Here is a 17,247-nt window from a genome sequence, read left to right as displayed (position 1 = left end):
AGTGGAATTCGTCTTTCCTGACTGTTAGCCTGGCAGTATGGGACCAGCATTCCATCATCTCACTGGGGAGTCTGGCATTTAAATCAAATGATTAAAAAAAGAGAGAGATGTCTAGTAATGGTCACAGGAGTTCTTGTGCCCCACGCTGTTGGAGAAGGGCATGATTTGCCATCATTCAGGTGCTCACTGTTCAGGTCATGAAGGACATTGGGGACAGTCTGAGCCTTTTCCTCACTCTTCTCTGGTGCACTCAGAAAATCAAGAGGGTCCTTCCCTCCTCCCCACCTCCAGCCTGGTATCCTCTCATGTCCCTTGCCTGCCACAGGGCACCATCTGTGGCGGGTCTAAATTGGACTGAATGGTGTGGAATTGCAAGTCAAAAGCGTCCTGTAATCATCCCGCCACCGGCCTGGGGCTGCGCTCCATCGCAGTGTTATAAATAAGGGTAATGGAGTAGAGGTTGAATAATAATCAAGGCCACCGTGAACAGGCACGGGGCTTATTTAAGGAATATAGGGGCAGATTATGCTTCCGAAGCTGTGCAGCTGGGAGCCAGTCCATACCCACGCACTCTCTCAAATCAGGGCCATGGAGATTTTGATTAGGAGGAGATGGGGCTGAGGACGATGTGGCAGGACCCCACCTGGGGGGGGGGGAGTTTTCTGAGGCCATGCCTTCTGTTCTGCACATGCCCATTGAGCACCTACTCTGATTTGGGTGTTAGGGAGATAGCAGGCAGCAAGGGAGAGCAGGCCTTTCTTTTTAAGAAGCTTGGAGACTCAGGGAGCAGAGGGTAGGTGAGGTGTGAAATAACCAAAGCAGTGATTACAATACAGTGTGATAAGCACAGCAGTGAAAGGATGAGGGGCTCCCGACCCCAGCATTGGGGGCAGGGAGGCTTCACAAAGGGAGTGACATTGAGTTGTGCTTCCAGGTATCTGTGGCTGTGTAACAAAACACCCAAAACTTAATGGCTTACAGCGGGTTTTTTAGCTCACAGTTACGTGGGGCTGGTGGTTTGGGCTGAGCTTAGTTGAGCTAAGTTCTTCTGCTGGCCTTGGCAGATCTCTGCCAGGCTTTCTCATGTGTCTGTGGTCAGCTGGCGGTTTTTCCAGGAGCTGATGGTCCGGGAAGGCTTCTCTCCACCTAGGAAAATCGGCTGTGTTTCCCTCACCACCCAGCATGTTATCCCACGCTCCATCACATGGCAGTTTGAGGGCTTCCAAGTACGGCAAGAGAGAGCAAACCCTGACACTTTTCAAGTCCCTGCTGTGTCATATTTGGCATTGTCTTTTTGGCCAAAGAAAGTCCGGCAGCCAACTCTGATTCGAAGGGAAGAGGGATAGACTCACCTCTTGATGGGGATCTGCAGTGTCACATTGCACAGGTGTAGACGTGAGGGGACGAATTGCTGACTGTTGGGTCTGCTTACAGCTGAGTCCTGAAGATCCATAGGCAACAAAGAACGAAAACAGCCTTGGGAGAGGGAAGCGCGTGAACAAGAGCATGGGGGCATGCTTCTATAGGCAGGGCAGTGGGGAGGGAATGACGCAATTGGAGACCTAGGCAAGGCACAGGATGCTGACTGGTCGTGAGTTGGCCACATCACATGCCATGTGATGCAAGTTGGGGCAAGTTGGGGCTGTTCGGATAGATGCTGCAGGTGTTCTGTGGTGGGATAGGGGTGAGGTTAGGGGACAGGTGGACCCATATATTCTTAGGCTTCACCTGGTTCTTCCCACTTCTGGGTCTCAATGTCTCTAAGTAACTTTTCCACCCACTGTGTCTCAGTATTCCCATCTGTGAAATTGGAGTTGGAAGTCTCACCCTCTTGGACCTTGATTTGAATCTTGCATTGGCCCATAGTTATCAAGCACCTGCTATTAAAAAGAAGGCTGACAGGTCACGATCTCGCGGTCCGTGAGTTCGAGCCCCGCATCAGGCTCTGGGCTGATGGCTCCGAGCCTGGAGCCTGTTTCCGATTCTGTGTCTCCCTCTCTCTCTGCCCCCCCCCCCCCCCCCCCCGTTCATGCTCTGTCTCTCTCTGTCCCAAAAATAATAAATAAACGTTAAAAAAAAAAAAAGAAGGCTGAGCTACTAAGAGGGAAATAGAGGAGATAATAGTCACTCCTGGCCCAGAAGAGTCTCATGAGCTAGCAAAGGAAATGAGAATTGCAGACTGGTGAGGTTAGTGAACCAGGGAATGGAGTAGAAACGTGCCAGAGGAGCTTAGAGCTCAGAGGAGGGAGAGGGCATCTTGGACAGGGCTTTTCGGAGGGGTCATCTCAGCGAAATTTTGAAGGGGGATGATGTCTGTGTTGCAGAAGGAGAGGTTCGGGCATTTCAGGCAGGAAGTGCAGTGTGGACCAGAACGGAGAGGCCGTGATGCTGCTCAGGGCCAGTGGACTGTGGTGCAGATACAGAGGCAACGGGTGGCCAGCGTCTGGCACTGGGGTGAATTAATCAAGTGAAGGGATTCCTTCATGTCCAACTCTCCCACCCTACTGCAAATAGCTGGTGGAGTCAGGGGCAGGTATGTTCACCCTCTTCGCTTCTGTTCGGTTGTGGGATTTTACAGGTTTCCTTCTTCCTCCCTTGGCCACAACATTGCGTGGTACCATGCTCTCCTGACACATTACGTTTTATTACCTGTCAGGGGTGAGTCCAAGCCTGTGGCTCTCAGATGGGGAACCTCTGGATTGAGGTAAGGAGGTTGGGGATTGACAAGTCAGACTCAGCAACAGAGACCTAAGGAGGCATCATGGTAGCATCTTTAGGCCGGGTGGAGGGAGCGCTGGAGTTACAGGGAATTTTACACCCTCCCTCCTTAGTGGTAAACCACTTTTAGGAGTCAGGGAGACTCCACCTTTTGTAAAGCTCTGTCCTTCCCCCTCCCCAAATCTTTGTCTCAAGCCCCCTTATAATCCTTGAAGAGCATTGCATTATGAGGCTGTGTAATTCAGGGCAAGTTGCTACCTCTCTATGGTCCCCATTTCCTGGTCAGTAAAATGGTGGATTAGATCATCGATCTCCATCACTTAGTACTCATTTGTATGTGAGGTTTTCTGTGATTCCAGGTCATAGCCAGTAGAGGTGACTTAAAAAGGGTGTGTGGGGGGTGTGGATACTAGGGACTAGGCCACAGGGTCGTGGACACAATTTCCAAGTGAAGCGGGACACTTAACCTCTGCCTCCTCCTTCTCTGTATTCTGTACTGTGCCATCCCCCACTGCTCTCGAAACAACCTGATTCTTGTCTTGACAGTGGTGAGATAGGCAGAGTGATGAGAAGACAGACAGCTGTCAGGGAATTTGCAGGTGCTGAATGCAGTGCTGGCTCCTTCAAACAGGCATCTTTCTTAATTCTCAGGACATTTGTTAAAGATTGCCTTTAAAAAAAAAATAGATCATTTATTAATTTATTTCCTTAGAGAGCCTGTGAGAGCAGGGGAGGGGCAGAGGGAGAGGGAGAATCCCAAGCAGGTTCCCGCTGTCAGTACAGAGCCCAGCATGGAGCTTGATCCCACTAACCATGAGATCATGACCTCAGCTGAAATAAAGAGTTGATGCTCAACTGACTGAGCCACCAGGTGCCCCAGAGATTGCTTTTATGACTCTCATTTTCCATAGGAGGCAAGTGACGCTTAGGGAGATAAACCTAACTTACTAAAGGTCGCTCAGCAGGAAGGAGCAAAGTGGTTTTAAAAATTTACTTCACCCCAAGACAGAACGCTTCATATACCTCTCCCAGGAGAGATTTTCATTTTAAAAACAGAGGGCTCAAAAGCAACACTTCACCCCGCAAATGACTCCATCATGATGGGATATATGGACAGAGCACCTGGCTGACTCGGAGGTACTGTCCTGGTACTCCTGGCATACCCCCGGTGTGGACTTGGTCCCTCCATCTTTTTACTCAAATATGCAAACTCCTTTTCTCAGCCCAGTTAGGACAGTGGGGAGAACACTGGATTTGGAATCAAGAAACCAGAGCTTGAATTCCCGCTCTGCCATGCTCTAGAGGGAAGATCTTGGGAGCATCCAGTCACCTGTTGAGTCCTGGGGTAGCACAGCTGAACAATGGATGTCCTACTCTCTCCTTTATTTATGTGGGTTTCCCGCCCCTAGCTGAGTGCCTGGCACACATGAGTGGGTGTTGGTGAAAGTTAGTCCCTGTCCCCATTCTTTGGGCTCCCTCTCCACATCCATTTGCAATGTTGTGAAATAGGGGAGGGAGAGAAAAAAATTCATTGATTGTTTGGATGCATTAAGCAAAGAAAGGAAAAGAAAGAAAGAGAGAGCAAATACACAGAGAAACCAAGAGCAAATAGTGAAGCTAAATGACAAAGAAAGACCAGGTGAAAAAATGCAGCAAGGGAGGGAGGTAAATGCTTCAGGAGAGAGTAACCAGGAGTAATAAGATTCAGTTCTGTCAACTATCCATCTATTTTCAAATAGAATCTGAAATGATGTGCTTTTCTCCCTTGCCAATAACTCTTAATTCTCTTCCTCTCCCTTATTTACCTGGATATAACTGTATTATTTATCTCCACTGGGTGGCCAGGGAAAGCAGGTTTTTGTTTTTTTGTTTTTGTTTTTGTTTTTTGTTTTTGCCAAAGACACAGTTCTCCAAGGAATTGAGAGGGGCAGATTGGGGGCAAAGGCATAGATGAGCTGACAAATGGGGGTGAGGAAGGAGAGGGTCTGAGGTACTCCTGGGGTGTCCTCGTCCAAGTGCCGTTCCCCTGGCTGCATCCCTGCCCCCGCTGTCTCTCCATCTTCTACCCCCTATCCCCCCTACCCTGCCGAGGTGAAATCCCAATCCACGTACCTCAGTGATGCATCCTGTGGGCATTTAACCTGGTCTGACATCAGGATCGCTTAGACTTATAAAATGTCCAGATTATAGACTCTGTCTGCTTACCTTGTCCAGACCCCTGATAAATGAGGAGCATTAAGTCACCCCTCACATACATTCCTGTGACACCCTGTGCATGCTCTCTCGTGACCGGTACAACAGGATTGTCACTTTCATTGATTTTCCTTTTCCTGCTCTCCTAGATTGTGATTTTCTTGAGGGCAGGGAACCCCTGAAATGTGGGTTGAGTGACGCATTTATTCAACAAACATTTGTTGGGCACCTACTGCATGCTAAGGACTGAGGACAGCAGTTACCTAGACAGACGCAATCTTGTACCAAGAATGAATGAATGAATGATTAATATATAAATGGATGAGGGGTGCCTGGGTGGCTCAGTCGGTTGAGTGTCTGACTTTGGCTCAGGTCATGATCTCACAGCTTGTGAATTTGAGCCCCATGTTGGGCTCTGTGCTGACAGCTCAAAGCCTGGAGCCTGCTTCTGCTTCTGTGTCTCCCTCTCTCTCTGCCCCTAACCCACTCGCATTCTGTCTGTCTCTCTCAAAAATAAATAAACATTAAATATATATATATATATATATATATATATATATATATACACACACACACACACACACATATATGTGTGTGTGTGTGTGTGTGTGTGTGTGTGTATATATATATATATATATATATATATATATATATATATATATATAAATGAATGAAACTGAAGCAAGAGGAAAATATGGCCATTGTTGCTGGATAGTGGCCATGGAGGAACATTCATCTGGAATGGAAGGCAGCAATCAAATTGGTCTTTTTTACCTGATCTGTGGGACCTGGCACTAAGCCTGATTTACCTAATCTGCGGGACCTAGCACTGTGCCCGACACATTTTAGACAGTCATAAGATATTTATGGAGGCTATATATTTTTTTAAGAATTTTATTTTAAGTAACTTCTACTGCGCCTAATGTGGGACTTGAACTGACAACCCTGAGATCAAGAGTCACATGCTCTACCGACTGAGCCAGCTGGGTGCCCCGTGGAAGCTATATTCTGGAATGATGGGGGCAATGATGGCATTTGCTTTTAGGACTGAGATTTTCGAGATTTCTAAGCATATTGCTAGGCATGGCTTTGTTTTCTCTTAATTCTGTGTCAGGTGTGATATAAGTAGGATAGTAGGTGACCCTTCCCACCACACACACACTTTACAAATAAAGAAAGAAAATCATAGAGGCTTTCTGACTTGTCCTCAGGTAAACTAGCTAGTTGGTGGAGAAGTATCACGCAAACCTCAGCATGTGACTCCAGATTCAGTGTTCTTTTCACAAATCCAGACTGTGTGATTATCGATTAGGTTAGAAAGACGAGGATCTATCCATCCATCCACCCATTCATCAGCCATCCATTTATCCTGTCATTTTAATTTATGGTATTTGGAGAGCTTCATTTACCTCCCAACTAGGGCTTGATCTGATTGTATGAAGGAGTCCCAAGTGGGGCCTCATACTCGTTATTCTTCTGGGAGATAGCCCATAGGTAAAGGCAGCCCCTTCTTTACTTTCCTCTCTGCAGACTTGCTATATCCTTCTGTTCCCTCTGCACTGATGACCCTCTGCTTTTTCTGCTGGTTTCCTCCCACTACCCCCTTTTGCATCTGCAATCCTGTCTTTTTGCCTTTGTGCCATTCATCCATTTACAGTGCCCTCTGCCACACGGCCACTTGTTGAAATCTTGCCCATCCTTTAAGGCTCCTCCACAAAGAAACTTTCTAGATCCAGCCAGAAGTCATCTCCTCTCCTTTAAGCTTTCTACTTTGATTTATAGTTATTTATAGCATGCTTTTTCTCCATTCCTTGGCCCAAGCTCCCGAGGATAGAGTTCCTCAATGCCAGATCTCAGAAAAGGTTGGTTGACTAAATGAATCTTTAAAGTGAGCATGTATCTGCCTCTAGCAGATGCAGAGGTAATATATATTCAATGTAGAAAATGTAGAGGAAAATGAATCAGATCATGATTAAAATCGCCTCCAATCCCACCATTTAAAGAGCACTATTCTTGATGTTGCAGTGTATTTTGTTGCAGTATATTTCTTCCCAGCCGTATACACGCATACTTATGTCTAAACAGAATCATAAGATTATCTATTTTCTGTGTAAACTTCTTGTCTGTCTCCATCAGAAATGCAAACACCCTGAACGTTTGAAGGCTTTCTCTTCATTTGCATTCTCCAGGGCGCCTAAACTTGAGCCAGATGTTAAGTAAATTTCTGTAGTGTCGTTATATGGGAATCAAGCCATCGCTGCTGTCCTCAGTTGGCATTTCTTCTCTCCGTCCTCTCCATGCCCATTTGAACTCAGATACGGGGACAGCTCAGTTCAACTCAACACATGTTTGTGGAGCCTTCTGCCCTGCATTTGGCCACTGTCTCAGGCACTCAGGTACACAAATGGCTCTGAAGTGTCCCTGTACTAGTGTCCAATAAGAGAGAGGTCAGCTGTATAAACACATTTTAACATAGGTAAATACCAAATGCTGCATAGATAAATAGCAAAGACCAAGACAGTGGTAAAATAGGATGCTGTAATTATGTGTGTGAAGTAATATGTAACAAATGTAACTGGAATGCTTACTGAGGATCCAGATTAAGGTTAAAAACTATTTTGTGCTATTTTATTTAATTCTCAAAATAACTCTATGAGGTGTTTTATTTATTTCCATAATAGCAGAAAAATAGCTCTATTTCTATAATAGCAGGTGCTATTATTATCCTCATTTGACAGATGAAGAAACTGAGGCACAAATAAGGTAAAAAGTTTATCCAAAGACCCCCAGCTTGAGCACAGGGGAGCTGTTGTTCAAATTCAAGCAGTTGGTCTCTCAGGGTCTATGATATTATATAGCATGCAATACTTCCTCTTTATAGAAGCGTAAAGGAACTTCTAGCTCATATGGGGGTCATGGAAATCTTCCAGAGCAGGGGATAGGGTTGTGTAGGAAAGGGTCTCCCAGACTCTGAAGAAGCATTTTTAGTCGAGGCAACGAAATGATGTGTTATAAAATTAAACTGATTTCTCTTGGCCTTAAAAAAAAGGCATCTTCAAAGACATTGAATTAGGAAAGAGTACACTATATGTGGAGATTACATAAATATTTGATCAGATTTAATGTGTAAGTGCAGGGAAAGGAGTGAAGAGGGGTAAGGCAGAGGAGAAATTCAGGTGCTGGGCTCATGAAATTAGGTTTTATCCTGAGGGGAATCAGGAGCCATTGAAAGATTTTGAGCAAGGGAATGATGTGGTCAGATTTATAAGTTGGAAATTTAATCCTGGTAGCTATTTGCATGATGGTTGGAAGGAAGCCTGGAGGTAGGCATACCAGTTGGGGCCTTCTAGGTAGTCGCCACTGACTCCCTAAGATCCCCTCTTCACCCTTTCCTCCTTGTTGAGGGCCCTGGAAGACTGACCTGTATGAGTTGCTCCGCCTTGGGTGTTTGGTTGGAATTGGCCCATGGAAGGCACCTGCAAGAGATTAGCAGGTAGAAGGAGAGTGAGGTTGGAGCATTTATTACCCCACCACTCCCATGATGGGCCGTGCCTTGTCAGTAGCTGGGTTATTCTACTGAAGGCCACAACTCCTGTCTGGCAACCCTTTCCTACAACTGTGGCTGTTTCATGGTTTTATAAATACCCCTCCCCTTGCCCCTTTGGGCCTAGGGTGGTGACAGCTCCTTGCTGTTGTCAACCTTGAGGTGCTTCATCACTGGTTTACCTTAATCCTGTCTGTGTTGATTAATTTTATGCAATTTTATGCAATTTGACTTTGTTTAGAGGATGTCCAGAGAGCTGGTAAAACATTATTTCTGGATGTGTCTCTGAGCGTGTTTCTAGAAGAGACTAACATTTGAATCCGTAGACCAAGGAAAGGAGAAAGGCCTTCATCAATGCAGGCATCGCTCAACCTGTTGAGGGCTTGAACAGAACCAAAAGGTAGAGGAGGGACAATTTGCTCTCTGCTTGAACCAGGATACCCCATCTTCTCCAGCCCTTGGGCATTAGCCCTTCCAGTTCTTGGGCCTTTGGACTCAGACTCAGAGATTTACACCATTGGCTCCCTCGGTTCTCAGGACTTTGGGTTTAGACTGGACTGTGCCACTAGCTCTCCTTCTTGAAGATGGCAGATTTGGGACTTCTTAGCCTCCATAACCATAGAAACGAACCCTTCGTAATAAGTCTTTTTCTCTTATACAAATATATGTATATCCTGTTGCTTCTATTTCTCTGGAGGACCCTGACTAATATACTTCCAAAGTCTTTGTAAACAGTCCCTTCTCAGCGACCTTACTGAGTGTGTCTTCTCTTCTGTGATAAGACCCTGACTGGCACAAGGCCATTTGAAGTATTCCACAAGAGAGACGATAAAGGTCTGCATTAAGGCAACCATTGTAGACATGAAAGGAAGGGCGTGTGTTTGAGATATATTTCCTAAGCACTCAGCAGGACTTGCTGTGTAGAGATGACCCACCCCCGCCCCCATGAATTTTGGGACAGCTAATGGCAAGGATGATGGAAGTTAACATCTCTACCTTTCTCAACTCTTTGTACCTAGGCAGTGAGTTCGTCTCACGTAATGTCTGCCTTCCCTCAGCGAAGCAAAGACCATTTGCAAACTCATCAGAAGCGCTCTCTGGCCTTCTGTGAATAATCTGCTGGAGGGTCAGCTGGAGCTGTGGAATCTGACGGAGGGTTAGTTAGCCACTTGGGAGATGTTACCAAGATGGCTGGTGATCAGAAGAGCTGCTTATTTTCATAATGACCTTCAGGAATTAAATAAAAATACAATGAGTGCCATAGATTAGGAAGAACAAGCCAATTAAAAGCACAACACGCCTTCGGGAATTTTTATTTCTTTTCCAGGAGGCTGAAAGGCATCTGTGGCTGCTGAGGCAGGATGGCGGTCTACCCAGAATCACTGATGAAGGCTGATCCGCTCACTTGGCTTTAGCGGGTGGTTGAGGGGATTTGAGCCTATTGAATATTTCACGAGTTGCAGCCCATGGGGGGAGAACAGAGAAAGGTGAAAAGGCAATCCCTGTGTTTCTTTATGATTCCAATATAAAACCAGGCTATCCGAGGTGGGAGGGAGGCAGGCAGTGGAGTCAGCCTACCGCCGGAAGGCATGGCGCACCAATTCTCCTACTTTAATATCTGCTGTTTCGTTTTATATTCATCATGTCAGCATAATCTGCCTTTATGGGAATCGTCTTGGTTCCCAACCAAATGCGTTTAGTCCCCCTTTTGCTTTAAGTTTGATTGTAATGTGACTTGAAGACTTCAATGAAATGTTTATATGGAAGGACTAGGGGAAGAGGTTGGGGAAAATGCAATTGGAAAATCAATCAGCGGGGAATTTCAGGAGCTGGCCTTGGTTATGCTAGTATTTCTTTGACCTGTTTTTAATGGACAAAGGACTGGCGCTCTGATCAAGTGTACTTTGCTGATTCCCGACCGCATGCAGAAGAGAGTACACTGTGTCGCTAGGGACTCAAAGCCCTTAACCCTGTGTCTGAAGTACATTTCCAGCTGACATCCCACCACACTCCTACTTGCACATGCGGTGTTAGTACCCTGAAATACCCAACTGCCCAGCCTGTCTCCATGCCTCCTCTCTCTGAAGGCCAACAATATTTGCCCATTCTTTGCAACGTTCATGTCACCATGTTTTTAGAGTGGCTCCTTGTCTCTAAGCTAGGAGAGTCCTGTCCCACCTTCAGATTCCCAGTGGAGCTTACTTACTCTTTCTTTAATACTCTAGTGAGGTTAAACTCTACCTCCGTAATCTTATTATGGATATGTGTGTGTGCATGTATTCATCATTGGCAATTCAGTAATTTTTTCTTGAGCACTTGTTATGCGTGGCGCACTTTTAAAAGTACATGAGATATGGCAGGAAATCCCTGCTCTCCTGGAGAGGCAGGCATTAAATACATGTTTAAGAAAATGCATAGGATTGGGGCACCTGGGTGGCTCTGTTGGTTTAGCATCCGACTCTTGATTTTGGCTCAGGTCATGATCTTGCAGTTTGTGGGATTGAGCCCCATGTCAGGCTCTGTGCTATCAGCGTGGAGCCTACTTGGGATTCTCTGTCTCCCTGCCCCTCCCCCACTAGCGCTCATGTATGCTCTCTCTCTCAAATAGATAAACTTAGAAAATGCACAAGATTAATTTAAATAGTGATAAGTGCTATAACAAGTTTTTGTAAAGGGGATACCAGAGAGTGTGATGTGTGTAGAGAGAACTTTAGCTAAAACTGGCAGAGCCTCTCTGAACAGGTGTCACTTGGTCAGGGAGACTAACACCGAGGAGAAAGTGGTTTGCAGGGTCTGGGAGGAGAGTTCCAGACAGACAGGAGAAAGAGTCCTTCTTTCCTGAGACAAGAGTAAGAGTAAGCCTGGTCTGTTTGAGTAATGGTTGTAAGTTTGCAGGGCTGGAGCACATGAGGAGGGGATCAGTCAGAGTAATACGCAGATTCTGGGCCACAATAAATGGAGAGTGTGTGCATGTGTGGGCAGGGAGATGCCAGATGGGCAGTGGGTAGAATTTCTGCCACTAAAGAAAGGACTGAGCTTCCTGAAGGCAAGATTATGCCTCATTTCATTCCATGTTCTGAACTACTAAAGTACTCACAATTGAGTAGGCCCTCAATGAAGTGTGTTGAATGAGTGAATAAACAAACACAAGCATGAATGAATGAATGAGTGAGTGAACGAATGAATGAGGGAATGAATGATCAGGCCTTCTGCTTCCGCCAAGGTGGTTTTCTCTTTGAGGCTCCATGGCCCTCCTCCCCGCCTCAGCAACAGTTTCCTTCCTTTGTAATAGAGTGAGTCCAGAGCTGATCTCCGTGATTCAATATTTACTGTGTTTCACACACTGTTATTATCATTTAACGTTTACTGTCTGCTGACTGTGCACTCATCGCTGTAGCAAACAAAGAGCTCAATCTAGTTTTGGTTCATGGGCTAATTTAGTCAAGGAAAAGGAGATGTTGTAAGAGCTACCGGCATAGTAGAAATTGTGTGGACTGGAAGTCCACTGGGTCCATCTGGGCATACATTCACCAGTGGCCTTAAGTGAGTGACTCACCGTCTGTGACCCTCCGTTTCCTAATCTGAACATGAGGAGGACAGGCTTCTTCAATGGTGGGATTTTGAGCACAGGCTGGGGAGGGAGAGCTCCAGGAGTGAAGAGTGCAGATTTTAGCCAGCGCTCCTTCACTGACTCTGCCTCCCCTGTCCCAGGCTGTGTCGATCAGATGTGGCACTGTAAGTGCCTGGCGGTCCATTGGCACAAGGGTCCTTTTTTTCTGGAGCTGCTGAATGAGAGGCAGCCATTTCCAGAGGCAGCTTGTAGCCGTGGGTTCTCTGGGCCTCTGGTTATAGGTTTTAATGCCCTGGGAGAAATACGAGTGAGGTACTGAGCAAGGCCATTTACCATGTCTTCACCTTGCTTCGGCCCAGCTGGCTGGCTGCCAGAGACGTTGCTGCCAGGGCTTTGGGTGCTGAGGCCAGGAGGTGGGGCGGTGTGTGGAGAGAAGGTGCTGGGAAGAGGCCCACTTCACAGACTGGCCACCCAGCCAGCCTCTCCCGTGGCACCCCACAGTGAGCTCTTAGGGTCCTTGTGATGGTCTCCAGCCCTGCTCAACTCTTAGTGCATCCCAGGTAGGTTTTCACTTGGACTTGTAACCCCCTGTGTTCTGGCCACCTTGTCTTTTACTTGGAATGAGGTGGGAGGCTGTTGACGGTTTGGCGCTGAGGGCTGATGGGAGCTAACAGGTTCTGGCAGGGCTCCTCTGGTTTCTGTGTGGGAATGGACAGAAGAGCAGAGAGGCAAGAACGGAGTCCAGTTAGGAATGGCTTGTAGTAAGTCAGGCAAGAGAGGGTGGTACCTTGGCCCAGGTGGTTGCAAGAGAGGAGCCAAGAAGGGAAGGGACTTTGGGGTGGCTTTTGAAGGATTTCCTGGTGGACTGGAGGAGGAGAGGGAAAGAAAGCAAGCAGTCAAGGATGTCTCAAGGATTTTTTTTTCAGAGCAGCTGAAGGGTAAATTAGATCCTGTGCCTGTTAATAATAATAATGATAATAAATATTAATAGCTACCTTTTTATAGCACTTATGAAGTGCTAGATGCTCTTCCCTAAGGACTGTTGATTGTGAACCTCAAGGAGTTAGTCTATGGGGGGTGGACGATGCAAGAATAATTCAGTAGAATTTGGTGAGCAAACATCATCTCTTCAAGGTGACTCTGTTTCCTTCAGTGTCGCCAGACTTGGCGGGGGTTGTAGTGGGGCATAGGGCGAGCTGACTGGAAACGAAGTTCTAACTCTGTTTCCCCACCAACCCTCCTTAAGTGTGTGTGTGTGTCTACACACACATGTATATGAGGTCTTTGGTGACTATGGGAATACGACCCCTAGGTCAGCTCTGTAGTGCAGAGCTCCAAGCTCCAGACATCATTACAGCTACTTGTCTACGATGGAGTGTTTTCGTCTCCTATGGTAACCCTCGCTTGAATGAAGTCCTGGAACCCTAACAACCTTCCCCTTTCTTCATAAGATACCCTGATAGGCCTTTGTCCTTCTAGGACATTTCCAGGGACATATTCCCTCTAGTAGGCAACATTATGAAAAGATTGTATGATCTTGGTACAAGGACACTTCTTTTAAGTAATCTCTACACCAAAGCGGGAGCTCAAACTCACAACCCCAAGTTCGAGAGTCGCATGCTCTACTGCCTGAGCCAGCCAGGTGCCTCCAGTGCAAGGACACTTCCTGAAAGCTAATGCTGTCACCCTTCTTATTTAATAAGAGGCTATGTTGGTACTGAATGGAAGTACTATTAAAATAATAATTTAGAGGTCAGGTGACTGTAGCTTGCTAGGAGGTTCTAACTTCCCCTTGGTCATGGGAGAACATTAGTGTAGGGCAGTGACTTTTGAAGTATTTTTAAGCCATGGAAACTTTGTGCCAACACTCCCTTGCTGGGGGTGCAGTATATACACTAGCAAAAAATGGGGCTTCTCTGACTGAAGCAGGAGAAATAGGCTCAGAACAACCCCTTTGCCAAGCTCCTTTCCTATAAAGAGTAATTCTGAGGCACCCAGGCTGGGCCACATGTTCTCTTGGGCCTTTCCAGCTCCGGGGTTCTGCAGTGATGCCCTGACGCTTCCAACTCAGCTTTTAAAGAATTCACACTCTAAACCCCTGCTCTTCTCATGGATGGAGATGTCTTCCCTTCATCGTCTTCTAGTTCCACGGCCTCAGGAGAATGTAAACTCTTGACTCTCTTGCTTAGATTGATTCTGCTCACTTTGATTGAATGGACTGAATTGCCTCATCATGGATGGTGCTATACACAAGGACCCCAGACAGACTGGGTTCAAATTCCGTCTCTTACACTTTGTGGCTTGGGGAGATTCTTGGCCACAGTTGACCACGTACAAATGGAAGCGATGGTGTCCGGCTCATAGATTTGATGGATGGAAAGGCATCCAAAGTAGGTGCCTTCTGATCTCCTGAACATGTGTGGCTCTTTCCCTCCCTGGAAAACCAAGGTCCAGGCAATGCCGCTCACCCAGCACCTTTGGTCTTGTCTTACAGAGATGTCTGGCACCGCGGCGGACATCTCGCTGGTGCACTGGAGACAGCAATGGCTCGAGAATGGCACCTTGTATTTCCACGTCTCCATGAGCAGTGCCGGGCAGCTGGCCCGGGCCACGGCGCCCACACTCCAGGAGCCTTCAGAGATTGTAGAGGAGCAGATGCACATTCTCCACATTTCTGTGATGGTGAGTGAGGGGGAATGCCGTAAGGTGCTAGGGGATGGAGAGGGTGAGTTGGGGAGACTGTGGAGGGAGGCAGGGGTTGCCAGTGGCAGGTGGAAGAGAATTGGCTGAGTGCAAGAGGTTAGAATGATAAGCAGAAGGTCAGGTGGATTCTGTGGTGTCACTTGGACTGATGCATACCCATCCATCATCTGTCAGCTGTGACAAACTAACTGTGCTTCAGAGAAGAGAATAAAGGGTCTCCAGCTCCTTGGCCTTTTGGCCGACATCTCTGGGAATAGCTGTTTAACATCTGTCACGTGCTTGGCCTGTTCCACCGAGGGCTGAGGTTCAGTGCTCCAAAATACAACTGGCCTTTCCAGGAATGACTGAACAAACAAAATCGGAACAGAATTGGAGCAGGGCTGCCCTTTCCCAAGTGCCTTTCATAGGCCAGGTGCTTTGACCCTCACAATACCCTCTGCAGTGTAGATTGTACATGGTGACCCTTGGCGCTGGGCTAGGCTTAGCCATAGTCACACATCGAAGCCCCTCCATTACCCTCCTGTTGTAGTTGTGAATACTGAGTCGCGGGGGCAGAGAAACTTTACCCAAGGTCACATAGCTAGTAAGAGACAGAGATGCTCTTGGGCACTCGAACCCCTAAGCATGTCTGACTACAAAGCCTGAACTATGTCCTCCACACTATTTCTCTCAGTGCAAGAATTTATTGACTGTCCAAGCGTGTGTCAAGCACTGTGCAGGGCACATTTAAGGACATTATCTCATTGCATTCTCACCAAGAATGCGTGGAGTCAGGCACGTCACCTCCATGTGAGAGATGAAGTTACGGGCACAGAGAGGTGAAGTGGCCTTCCATCTCTGTCGGCCCTATGACCTGGAGCTCTTGGAGTCTGCTCTCTCTTCAGAGAAGGCTGTTAGGGCTTAAATCACTTGAATGGTGGTCTAAAATGTATGTAGGCTCATATTAATGGTTTCTTCAAAAAGCTGTAGTTAATGGCTCTGCATGGTAGATAGGAAAAAACAAATTCATTATGCAGAATGTACAGGGTCTAATTGGCTCAAGAAGAGATCTGATAATAGCTACAAGTGACATCCCCCTAGTGCTTTTCACTCTTCAAGCCATTATTTTCTCTTGTAGCACGGCTCTGCCGAATGCGTAAGGATAGGAAATGTGATTCCCAATCTACACGTGAGAAAGGTATGGCTCAGAGAGGTGAAGAATTTGGCATAAGGCCACTCAGCAAAGCAGCACTACTGTGCACTCCTGTATTTTCCATTCAACAGTCAGAAACATTTATTGAGAATCTGTACTGGGGACAGACCTTTGCTCTTGGTCTCCAGTCTCCTGGTTCCTCTTCACCGAACACTGTGCATTAGACATTCTGATTAGGGCTGAGTAAGAGCTTGGAAGTTTTCTCTTTTTGGAAAAACACACACATACCCCAGCCAGACAGCAGTGTTAATTTTGGACCTAACGCATGCTTATCACGTGGAAAAACAAATCAAGGCCTTTGTGTTATTCACGGAATGAGTGCGATAGACTTTTCCCATATATATATTTTGCAAATGATGCAGCCACATGCCAAGCCAAGTGAGTGCCTGCATGCTAACTTTGGGGTGCAACTGTTTCAGGGTACTTGCTCAAGAGTTCACGGGGCATGGGACACCATCTGATGCTAAGAAGACTCGAGGGGGCGTGACTTACTTTTTTCATGTTGGAGAGTGAGACTCCGTTTTTGATTAATATTTATTAAGCATTTTCTGGATTTGGCCTCACGTTTACTTGTCTACATCCTTCCCATAGCCCAGTAACCTAGATGGTATAATCTCAATTATAAATGAGCCCTGAATGGACGTTCTCTGCTTCCAGGTTCAGTGTTACTTCCACTAAATCACACTCTGTCTCCAAGGACTGTAGGTGTTCTTCACCTTTTTATTCTGCTCAGTGAGTTCAGCTTGGAAAGGAGAACTCATCAAGACCCACACGAATCTGGAATTCAAGATGTGGCTGGCAGAGTAGGCCCTGTGGAGGTTGGCACAATCCAGATCTTCCCTGCCCTCACACTAATGTGGCCCAAGGCTACCACCTTGTGGTCCCGCCAGTTCTTTTCCATCTTCAGGGCTCCAAAATCTGGATCTTTCCTGTCCTCACCTTACTACCTCTTCAGGAGATAGAGTCATGTCCAGGAAACCTTGAACCCCAAGGCATTTGTTGATGGCAGCCCGGCTTCTCTGAGGTGAGGTAGGGTGACGTGGAGGTTCATAATAAGCACAGGTTCCAGAGCCCGAGTGCCTGGGTGTAAAGTCCTGCTGTGCCGCTTACCACTCTGGATGATTTTGGACAAAGTTTTAAATTCCTCTGTGCCTTGTTTTTGTCATCTGTAAACGAGGCTTCCACCAATACTTACTGTGTACGTACACCGAGCACTTGTATCAGAGGGCTTGGCACCTAAGACCATTAGCTCTTATTCTTAGGGGCTCACTCTTTCTTTCTTCCTTCCTTCCTTTCTTTCTTTCTTTCTTTCTTTCTTTCTTTCTT

The 17,247-nt window shown here is 46.7% G+C and overlaps 1 protein-coding gene across 4 annotated transcripts in view; it reads left to right on the top strand.

The window, feature by feature from the left end:
* Positions 1 to 17,247, top strand: part of ASTN2 (astrotactin 2) — an 881,464-nt gene that overhangs the window by 112,823 nt on the left and 751,394 nt on the right. For all 4 annotated transcript variants that reach the window (XM_086683845.1, XM_086683843.1, XM_086683844.1 and 1 more), the window contains exon 2: positions 14,521 to 14,708. In XM_086683845.1, coding sequence (XP_086539971.1) covers positions 14,521 to 14,708 — 188 coding nt within the window. The remainder of the gene's footprint in view (positions 1 to 14,520; positions 14,709 to 17,247) is intronic.

This window comes from Puma concolor, chromosome D4 (genome assembly GCF_028749965.1).
Source record: "Puma concolor isolate L17-30 chromosome D4, mPumCon1.1.hap2, whole genome shotgun sequence".
Taxonomy (NCBI): domain Eukaryota; kingdom Metazoa; phylum Chordata; class Mammalia; order Carnivora; family Felidae; genus Puma; species Puma concolor.
This window is presented reverse-complemented; position numbering and strand designations above follow the sequence as displayed.